The sequence below is a fragment of the Nesoenas mayeri genome, assembly GCF_963082525.1.
Source record: "Nesoenas mayeri genome assembly, chromosome: 3".
Taxonomy (NCBI): Eukaryota; Metazoa; Chordata; class Aves; order Columbiformes; family Columbidae; genus Nesoenas; species Nesoenas mayeri.
In genome coordinates, this window is record NC_137544.1 from 32,348,013 (window position 1) to 32,358,328 (window position 10,316).

General features: G+C 38.9%; 1 protein-coding gene across 5 annotated transcripts in view; it reads left to right on the plus strand.

Annotated features, from left to right (window-relative positions):
• KCNQ5 (potassium voltage-gated channel subfamily Q member 5) overlaps nucleotides 1–6,869 on the plus strand; it is a gene marked incomplete at both ends in the record, with an annotated part of 282,555 nt that extends 275,686 nt beyond the window's left edge. For all 5 annotated transcript variants that reach the window (XM_080342254.1, XM_080342250.1, XM_080342253.1 and 2 more), the window contains 3 exons: nucleotides 4,424–4,555; nucleotides 5,409–5,535; nucleotides 5,928–6,869. In XM_080342254.1, the coding sequence (XP_080198380.1) occupies nucleotides 4,424–4,555; nucleotides 5,409–5,535; nucleotides 5,928–6,869 (1,201 nt within the window). The remainder of the gene's footprint in view (nucleotides 1–4,423; nucleotides 4,556–5,408; nucleotides 5,536–5,927) is intronic.
• Between the last annotated feature and the right edge of the window lie 3,447 nt (nucleotides 6,870–10,316).

Below are 10,316 nucleotides of genomic sequence, written 5' to 3' on the forward strand. Positions count from 1 at the left end.
GAAAGCCAGGAAAAGCTCCTTGAAGCATTTGCTCAGTGTTGGGTGAATAGGCAACAGACAGGCAGCGTGGTGAAACATGGTGTGCTCCACAGCATGCCTGGGGCCAGGCCAGGGTGAGTCACACATGGTGTGAATTTTGGGGCTGTCCGCTGCAGGGATGCGAGTTGGACTTGATGATCCTTGAGGATGCTTTCCAACTGAGGACATTCTGTGATTCTGAGTCCTGCTCCTCTCCGTCCTCCATCTGGGGCCAGAGCAGCGTGCAAAGCGTCGCCCTGAGCCTTTGTGCCACCAGGTTTTTGTGGCACTGCTCAACCGGCCCTGGTCTTGTCTTGAACAAAGGCCGTTAATATCCTGCAGTTTTCCTGGAGACTAACAAAAAAACATTGCATTTTCCAGCTATGTTAGTTCACAATGATGAATGTATATAAAAGAGACTTAAAAAGAAGATGAGGATACCTTGTTTCCATATACTGCGATATCTCTGATCATTTTTCATAGCAAGAGACAGTAAATTCTGTAATATTCTCCACAATGGAAATGATGGAATTATTTTACTATTTATAGAATATAAAATTAGATTTGAGAAGCATTAATAAATATGCAATAGGAAATAACGGCAATGGCAGGAAGATGAACTTGCTGACCTAAGAGGTCTTTTCTCTCTTTAACTCTAGTGATTGCATAGATATGTTTTCATTTGTTGTTAATGAGAAATAATAATAATAAATGTAGCTTAACATAATGAAACTTGAAAATTCGTGAGCTGATAAGCTGTAAAGTTAATAGTCATACATATTTAATAGCCAAAGAAGGAAAATAATTTACCATTTATTCTCAGTCTTTGAAACGTTTATGAGACACCTATAAAATGCATTTCTAGCAGCCATTATGAATTCGTTCAATGGCGGTGTTTCAGAATCCTCTATTTCTTTTAAATCCTAATGCACTGTATATTTTCTGCCCAGATAGTCTTCAGAGCCTAGGCAAGGCTCTGAGATGTGTCTTTGGCTACTAAAGCACTGTGCTTGGGAGAAAATGATGTCTCTGGTTGCTAGGGGTTGGGTTAGTCCAGGCCGACACCTGAGAGAGGAGAGAATTTTGACCCACTCACCCTGCACATAGTGAAACCATCTCTCAACCACCTTTGTCTGTTGGCCTCTCCATGTTTCCAAGGAAGAATGGTTATTTGGCAAGCTAAGGGTAGAGAGACAGAGGAACCAGCACAGCTAGATCTGCTTTCCTGAAGTAGTGAGGGACCAAACAACCTGTGGGCATCTCATCTAGCCATGGGCAAAACAACCTACCTGTCTTGTAATCCTTAAGGCAGGAACCATTTGTGAGTTTACCTGAATACTGGTAGAATGAAGCTCAGTTTCTTCCTGAGATAGTGAGAGGACTGACAAGACACAGGTTTAAAAAAATAACAAGAGCATGACCAGGCTGCTAGGAGGTTTAGAGATGTTCTGACTTGGTGCCAGTCTCAGCACAGTGCACTAATGACAAGCAGAATAGTTTTTCATAGTGGAAGGGGCAACATGAATGGAAAATAAAAAGCAACAAATATCAGGAAAGATAAGCAACCTGCACATTCAGAAAACACTGTAATTCTAGATCAGTGCTGAACCTGAATTTGACAACAGATAAATGAGATGGATGCTACTTTGGGGTTCTAGTGGTCAATAAGACAAAAGTTGGTATTGGACCTCTAACTTTCTACCAATTATCAGGGCATCTAAAGATTAGGGGGGGCTGTGGTTTAGACATGAAGTGCAGACAAGGCACTCTGATATATGGGTCTAATTCAGTGCAAGAGTTGTTTTTCTGCTCTTCTCTGGATGCATCATTGAAATAAGCTACATTTTATGGCTACTTCTCACCAGAAAATTGTCACACTTGAGACCTGAGTATGTTTACAACCCAGTATCATCTGTCACATTAGATCTGAGTTTTAAAATGCCACCTCACTACGTGGTATACAGGGATTTAAAAATACAAATAATGTTTTTAAGAAAAATCATGGGCAGTACAGGCTTTGTTCTTCTGAGTTAAATCTTAATTATGCTGTTCGGTCAGTACTGGTGGTGCAGTATCAAACTCTGTTCAGTTTATGGTGAGTCTTGTTTGCCCCCGTGTGGCACAGCTGGAGATGACAGACCAAGCGGGACTTTGTTTACTCTGCTCCTCCTGTTTGTGTGAAGGGCTGGAGCGTCGGATATTTAGGGTATAAACCACTTTGTGCTCATTTTCCCTTTTTTGCACAAGTACATTTTCCTCCTGGGCCCGTGTAACCAAACCTTCTGCTTTCATCGCACACGAGCACCCGAGAATAGGCGACTTTTTATTCTAGAAGTACAAATGAAGCTCAAAGACTTTTTTGTTCTCAGTTCAGCTACTACTTTTGAATGTGCTCTGTGTAGATGTAATAATCTCTCAGGATGGGTGTTCAAAACTGTCAAGTTCAATTACATAGTTATTTCAAGATACATAAAGATAATTGAATTTTTAAAATTGAAGTAAATAACTATAGAAAATGAACTCAATAACTGCAAAGCAGTTGCTAGGCTCCACCACTGAAAGAATTCATGTTTCCTGCTTCTTAATCACCTTTCGGGCTTTTAAACTGCCAGTCTTTTACAACCCTTCATTTTTTTGCGCAGTTTTTGTATAATTTTGTACATTCCGACAAAAAGAAGTAAGCAATATGGGTCTGTTCCAAATCCTGCTGAAGTTAATCAAGATGAGCCAATAACTAAACTAGAAATACTACAGTTACACCTCACTGATACAGCTGTGCAGCTTTTGGTCCTGTGTTTGACTTCTGAACAAACTACCTTGATAACCAAAATAGCTGTTACAAAGCTGCAAGGCACTACTGAAGACTTGTGCACACTGGTTAAGAAGCTTCTATGGCTGTTAATAAAAATTAGCCTCCTGTCTCTTCCCTTGTAAAATCACCCAGCTATGGTAAATTCAGTTGTCTTCAATTATGCTATTAATCCTCTGGCTCTGCTTTTCTAATAGTGTTTCATGTTTTTACTTTATCAAGAGAGTAAAGTAAAAAATTGTGAATACCAAAACAGAGAGAACAATAACAAAATAATTATATTCTTGTAACATGAATAAAGAACTAGATTCCAGGAGATTGTGCTGTCAGACTATTATGAACAGAACATCTTGGCATCATTTGACAGCTAAAAGAAAAAAAAATCTGCATCCCAGCTTCAGAGGCCTTCAGATTACAACAGATGCTGAAGGCGATTAGTCTGTAGAACTGGCTGATAATGGAAAAGAGGGAAGTGCATCATCTGACATATTTAAAACTGCATGGAGATCAGTCCCGAACTGTCAAGGTGATGTACTACTCCTAATAGGCCTTTTCCATTTTTAATTTCTACAATCAGAATCATAGTTCAAGCTCTATACCAGTGACAAGCAATCTCATTTTTAGCTGGAAGTTACCAGAATGGGAAATATCAACAACCTAAGCACTGTGGGAACAGGCTGATATTATTTGGAAGAACATTTGACACAAACATGTATGACACAGAAATTTGTAGAGGATCACTACCTACTATTAATCTGACTCTACATACCTATTATCATATAAGAAGTATGGTTTTCCTAAATTCTACTGAAACACTACTAATCTATTTTTATCATAGAGAGAGACATGGGTTTTTTTCATTATAAGTCATTGTCTAACAGCTGCTATATACATATCATAGTAAACAGGGAGGGAATATATTAGCATGAAATATTGTCATTTGGAATAGGATACCAATTTACTGTCCCTGCTTTTTAAATTTCAATAGATTGCAAATATCAGCAGTTTGGCCTTAATGGAGATTCATGAGCCGTGTAACATAGACCAGTGTGGCCAACACACCTGGTCCCTTGGCCTCTCTCATTTTTTTACAAAATTGAAAGAAAATAACTGAAAATGAGCACCAGGAAAAAAAAAACAAAACAAAACAACAATTATTTATGTTTGCATAGTCAATTTTTAGAGAAATCTTTCCTCTAACAAGGACAGAAGTAGCTTAAGCACAAATGTAGCTTACAGGCTATTGCACTCAAATCACTAGGACTAAACCCAGGTTTAAGTTAAGCATGTACTTCAGTACCTTTCATATCAGGCACCTAGCATAAAAAAGCCAAATAGGTGGATACTGATAAACTAAACACGCTCTGCACTCTATAAAACAATGTTACTAGATCTCTCTTAAATAACAATTCAAAGAGATAGCTGCAATGCCTTTGTACTTACAGGAACAATTTTGTAAAAGGAAAAGTTCCCTTGTGCAAGCTGTATTGAAAATATTTTACATTTAAAGATTAGATGTCAGATTTTGTCAATGGAATATATTGTATTGTTTCACAACTGTTGAAGATTAATCTGTGAAATGCTTTTTCCCCACAGAATTATGAAATTTCATGTTGCAAAGAGAAAGTTTAAGGAAACACTCCGTCCATATGATGTCAAAGATGTCATTGAACAGTATTCAGCAGGTCATCTAGACATGTTATGCAGAATTAAGAGTCTTCAGTCACGGTAAGGAAAGAATAATTTCTGCTCTGCAGAAGTACCTTATGTCATTCACTGCATAATGAATATAGGCAACATTTAACATTTCTGTGCTATAATTGGGTACAAATTGCCATCGATGCTTCAGCCCAGCCTCTCTTTCTGTGAACACAGCTGTGCCAGAAATTACACTGTGGGTAAAAACAAACAAAAAAGCATGTATCTAATTTGTCCCCTGAAATGAAAGTCTGAAAAATAGAAAAAGTAATCCTTTATAGGTAAAGCCCATTCATAAAGAAGGAGTTTAGTCAGCAGGTTGCCAAAAGGATGAGGTTGACATTGAGAACTGCTTTTCTCCCACCTCAAACTTTCTTTTTCACATAAAAGAAATTGGGAACTACCGGTAGTGTAGTATTTATGTGGGGTTTATGTCATAGATTCCCAGCAATAATAATTTAAAAAAAAAAAAAAACACCATGTGTATGATTACCAGCATCAGAGCTGGCACTCCTGCTCCAGACTGACAGCTTTCCCAGGACTTGATGCTGCTGTTAGGACAGGAGCACTGAGCGTGGCACTGGTACCTCTGTTCCTCCACAACATCAGGCTGCTGGAGAAGCCACCTCCTCCCTCCCCCTCTCAGCAAGTCCAGCCCTGGCTCTGTGCTAAATGACGGCTAAATTCTGGCGCTCAGCTGGTGCCAACAGAAAAGAAAAGCAGTCTCAAATGCTCAAAAAATCACTCCTTTTATTTTTCTTAGTTAATAAAATTAGGTTCGTCTTCTTTCTCAATTGCTTTTCTGAAATACTGTGATTTACATTTTTAATTCCATATCATCAGCATTTTCAAGAATCACAGCAGCTTTTGTTTTCTCTTACAGTGTTGATCAAATTCTTGGGAAAGGACAAATCACGGCAGATAAAAGAAGCAGAGAAAAGAATCCTACAGAGAATGAGACAACTGATGACCTCAGTATGTTAGGGCGTGTAGTCAAGGTGGAGAAACAGGTAGAGTGATCATCTATGTTGCTTTGTCTTGCTCTATTTCTTATGCTTTTTGTGTATTTTATTGCCAGTTTCAAAGGCTGAACAGGTAAAATATTTTTTTATAGTATCTGCTTCATTTACATGTTGAAATAAAATTGATATGAATTGTATTACCTTAACTGTATAGAAAAGTAAGGAAGGAAAAATCACACGTTACTGCATTTTTTTCCCCCTTTATCAGCTTGCTTATGGAAAATCTAGATGGCTTTTGACATTATTTTTCCAGGGTCAATAGCATATACCAAGCTCCTGCCATTTTTCCCTTCAGCAGTGACATTTTCCCTTTGCTTGGGTTCCAAATAGTTTCAATTAGTATTTGGCACTAATGTTAACATTTTCCTCTCCTCCTGTAGGTACAATCCATTGAGTCGAAACTGGACTGTCTGTTAGATATTTATCAACAAGTTTTGCGGAAAGGATCTGCATCCGCGCTCACTTTGGCTTCGTTTCAAATGCCCGCTTTTGAGTGTGAGCAGACTTCTGATTACCAGAGTCCATCCGACAGCAAAGACTTGTCCAATTCTTCACAAATGAGTGGATGTGTACCCAGATCAGCTAGTGCCAATCTGCCTCGTGGCCTGCAGCTTGTACTGACACCAAATGAATTTAGCACTCAGGCTTACTATGCTTTTAGTCCAGCTATGCATAGTCAAGCAACGCAAGTGCCAAATGATGGACCTGCAACAGTTAATAATACATCAAACCAAATAAATCAGGCGACTAAGCCAGCAACTCCAACAACATTACAAATACCACCTTTCTCATCAATGAAGCATATCAGTAGGCCTGAGCCCGTTCATATCATTCCTGTAACCACACAGGAGAATATTTCCGATGTCACCGCTTGCCTTGTTGCATCAAAGGATAATGGACAAGTTGCACAGCCCAGTGTGACAAAGGATCGCACATGGAGAAAAAGTCTGGATACAGAAGGGGAACCGTTGCTCTCAGTTAAACCTGTGGTGCAAATGGATTTAGGAAAATCTTTATCTGTACAAAACCTTATACAGTCAACAGAAGAACTGAATGTACAGGTTGCTGGCAGTGACTCCAGCAGTTCCAGAGGCAGCCAAGATGTATACTCCAAATGGAGGGAGTCAAAACTATTTATAACTGATGAAGAGTTGGAAACAGAGGCAGGAACAGAGACTACTGAAGCCATCTCGCGCCCGTTAGTGGAAACAACTCTCTCTGCTGACTCTCTAAGGACTGGAATATCAAGATCATCTCAAAGCATTTGCAAGCCAGGGGATGGTACAGAAGCACTCAATCTGCTCCACGTCAAACTTAAATAACAGCTTGTGGGCTTTCTTCATTGGCTGGGTCATTCCTCTAGTCATACATATCATAGCATGAACTGTTTTGAAAGCCTTTTTAATAAGATAAAATCACAAAAATCAGGATGAATCTGAGAAGCAGTTGAATGAGCCCATATCTCCTAGTTGCATGAAAATGCATGTTTAAGTGATGGCAAACATTCACATTTACACCTACAGTACCGCAGCTTTATGTAGTACAGTAGGTTTAAATGATGAGTTGCCTACAAAGCTAATGCTGCAGGATGTATCAAAAAGCAAAAATTTGAGCATTTAGACCTAGTGCCGTTTCTACAGGGCAGAAGTAAAAATCATAGGGTTTAAAGCACTTTGCTTCTGAACTAATTAAATATATATAATGTCCTGATTTAGATGATAGTTTATGTTTACAACAAAAAAAAATCTATCTACAGCTGCTAGCAAGGTACCAAGGAAACCAGTAATACGGGACTAGAAATGGCTGCCAGTTGCAAGATACACACATTAGCTCATCAGTAATCAGTTATTTTTAACTCTGAAAACCAGTACGTTAATATCCATATGATATTTTGTGATTTAGTGTTGTGGCAAAAGTACCTGACACACCACTATCACATTGTTCTTTATAAAGAGAACATTATTTTGCTATGAAGAGTTTGTATTTTAAGGATTGGGGCTGGCCTCCGAAATGGATAACCTGGGTGACTGCACTAAAAATCATGGGGAATCTCTCCTTCTTCCAGTCTCATTGAGGAGCTATCTTGTGAATCTGAAACATGTGGCAGCAGTAGGTGAGGGAAGGAAGCAGGTGCTGCCTTTATTGTTGAAGCAGTACTTCCTTCTGTGAAAATTCTGGCAGTTTTTCTCACCGTCCCAACCTGATACCATGACAGCACTTCATAAGGCTGGGAAAGAAGGGAAAATGAGGAACTGAAATCTAGAGTAAAACTAAAGACGATAGAACATGGAAGAGAGAAAGATAACACAATCAATGAAGAAAAAACTGATTTAGATGGGCAGGAAGGGAAATGATTGCAGAAAATAAAAGAAGGAACATAAAAAGGCAAGATTTTTTTCTTTTAATCCAGCCAGTCAGTCAGAGATATTGAGTGCTATTTCAAAAAAAAAAAAAAAAAGACACCATGTAGGCAATCAGAAATGGAAATAGAAGTAGGGAAGACCACCCTAACTGGGGAAAAAAAAAAGCATGAAGGCACGAGGTTTTTTGTTTGTTGTTTGTTTGCTTTTTAAATAAAAGGGGAAGAGAGAGGAAAGTGTTCACACTCTTCTAGCTCAACACGGTGTCCCAACTGCAGTCATTTCTTGTGAACTTTCGAAGAAAGGCCCTTCAGACTCTTTCCTCCTTAACACCCAAGTTTTCAGTTTCAAAGCCTACATCAGACCGAGCATTCCTGCTTGATACATCCTCTTTTTTTTTTTTCCCTCATCCTAAGCTATGCTTCACTGATGCTGTGAGGCGAGAGTGCTGTCAGTGCCTATCTGCACATTCCCAGCCAGGCTTTGCCGCGGTTAGAGCCCTTGTGGAGCCCAAACAGGCCTTGGCTCTTCCCAGCTGAAGGAGGTTTCTGTGCGTTGCCTCCCCCCAGATTTACACCCCCACACCCTGCACCCCAGGCTCATAGAGAACCTGATTTGGGCCCAGCTTGCCCCTAGAAGCAGGAACACCGAATGCAGGGAGGTGCCAGTGCCAGCTCACTCAGGGCAGTGTTTTCTCAAGGCCCAGACCTGCTGGGAACTTAATATTTATTAATACATCCAAAACGTCACTCCAGTCTTAACCATGGCTAAATGCTGTAGATTGTATTGTGAAGGACTTGATCTGTTTACTACGAAACCATTGTAATTTCTGCTTCCATAGTTCCTTTACAGAAGTACTCCCATGTGTCCCATGATAACCTTATTCTGTGAAAGTAAATGCAAACTGTAGAGTGTATATATTGTGTTGTTATACGAGGTCCACGGGTGGAACACTCTGTTCCATGGCTTATGCCAGAGCAAACTTCAGCTGTTAAATCCTGAAAGATACCTCGAAGCACAATTTCCTCACCTACTGATTTGCCATATTATTTACCACATTCTTTCCTGTCTTCTTTTATGTGCAGTCTGATCATATTAAAGCCTGATTACAATAGTAATTTTGTGAGGATAAATAAGGGGTTTTCCACATCTCAGTTCATTTAACTATTAACTTATTTTTGAATGTCTGCAGTTTTTCCAGAGAGATCTGTAAGTTTAAAGTCCTATCCAGAATTTTAAAACTTACAAGTTTGGGGTTTTTTTTAGGCTTTGCTTTCTTTTTGCTAATGGTTTACGGTGCCTTTCTTGCCTTTCATACAAAGCCTCCCGCTGGCCTAAGCGTAAACCCGCACCTAGGTTCAGTTAAGGAGCGAGAGAGAGGACACACAGCAACTGTGTGTCAGTAATGGAATTCCCCTCCCCTCCTTGACAAGATCAATTGATCGAGGCATCATTAATTGGACTCCACTCTTCCACTTTCACCTGCATGAGCAGGTGGCTGCACCCCTGTTGAGCCCAGGAGGCATCGATGGGAGAACTGAGCCCTAGCCCTGCCGGTACGGGTTCCGTACACAAACAGGTGTCGGGCTTTGCCGATCATTTATCTCACGGAAACTTGGTATTTTTGCCTTAAATGACATGCTTGAGTCCTTCTAATTTTAAGTTAATTTATTTAATACAATTTTGTGCACAAAAGAATGAGTTCTATAAATTATGTATGAAAATTTTAATGTCTTTACAAAGTACTAATAAATCCAGAAGATCGTATCTTTTCAAATTATGGTTTAAAATCCTAATTTTTTTCTTTTATGCTCACCGTTATTATTTTTGTAGCTGCAAGTCTTATCATATAGGAATTTTTTAACATAATATTGATAGAGAATAGAAAAAATAGTGAATTATATGAAACTCTGGAGAGGAAGAATTGTTTGTTTGGGGTTTTATAAGCTTTGCTCATATTTCCTTATTAGGAGTTTCCTATTTCTATGCTCTCTCTTTAAAAGACAGTGTCATGATTGACAGTCATTCATTAGTTTCACAAAAGAAGGAGCTGTCTGGCTTTTCAAGTCTTGTCCTGAGCTGCTTATTAAAGTCCAGCTCATGACAGCGAATAAGAATTGTTCATGAGTAGGGACAAGGGACAATTTTTTTCTAATTTACAATCCACTTGAGGATTGTTGGAGAGATAATTTGAACTTAAGTAAGAGCTTCAGGAACTAAGCCTTATCCAAATAACTGTTTTCTGATCAGCTTGTTTCTTGTACCTGATTGAAGAGAGAACTGAAAGAATAGTTTTGATTATTATTATTATTTGTTTAAAAATTTGTATTTGGTCCTGGCTTATATGATCTATACTTTTTATTTAAATATTAATATAGTGTTTTAGCCTAGGGTTCAAGATTGCAAAGA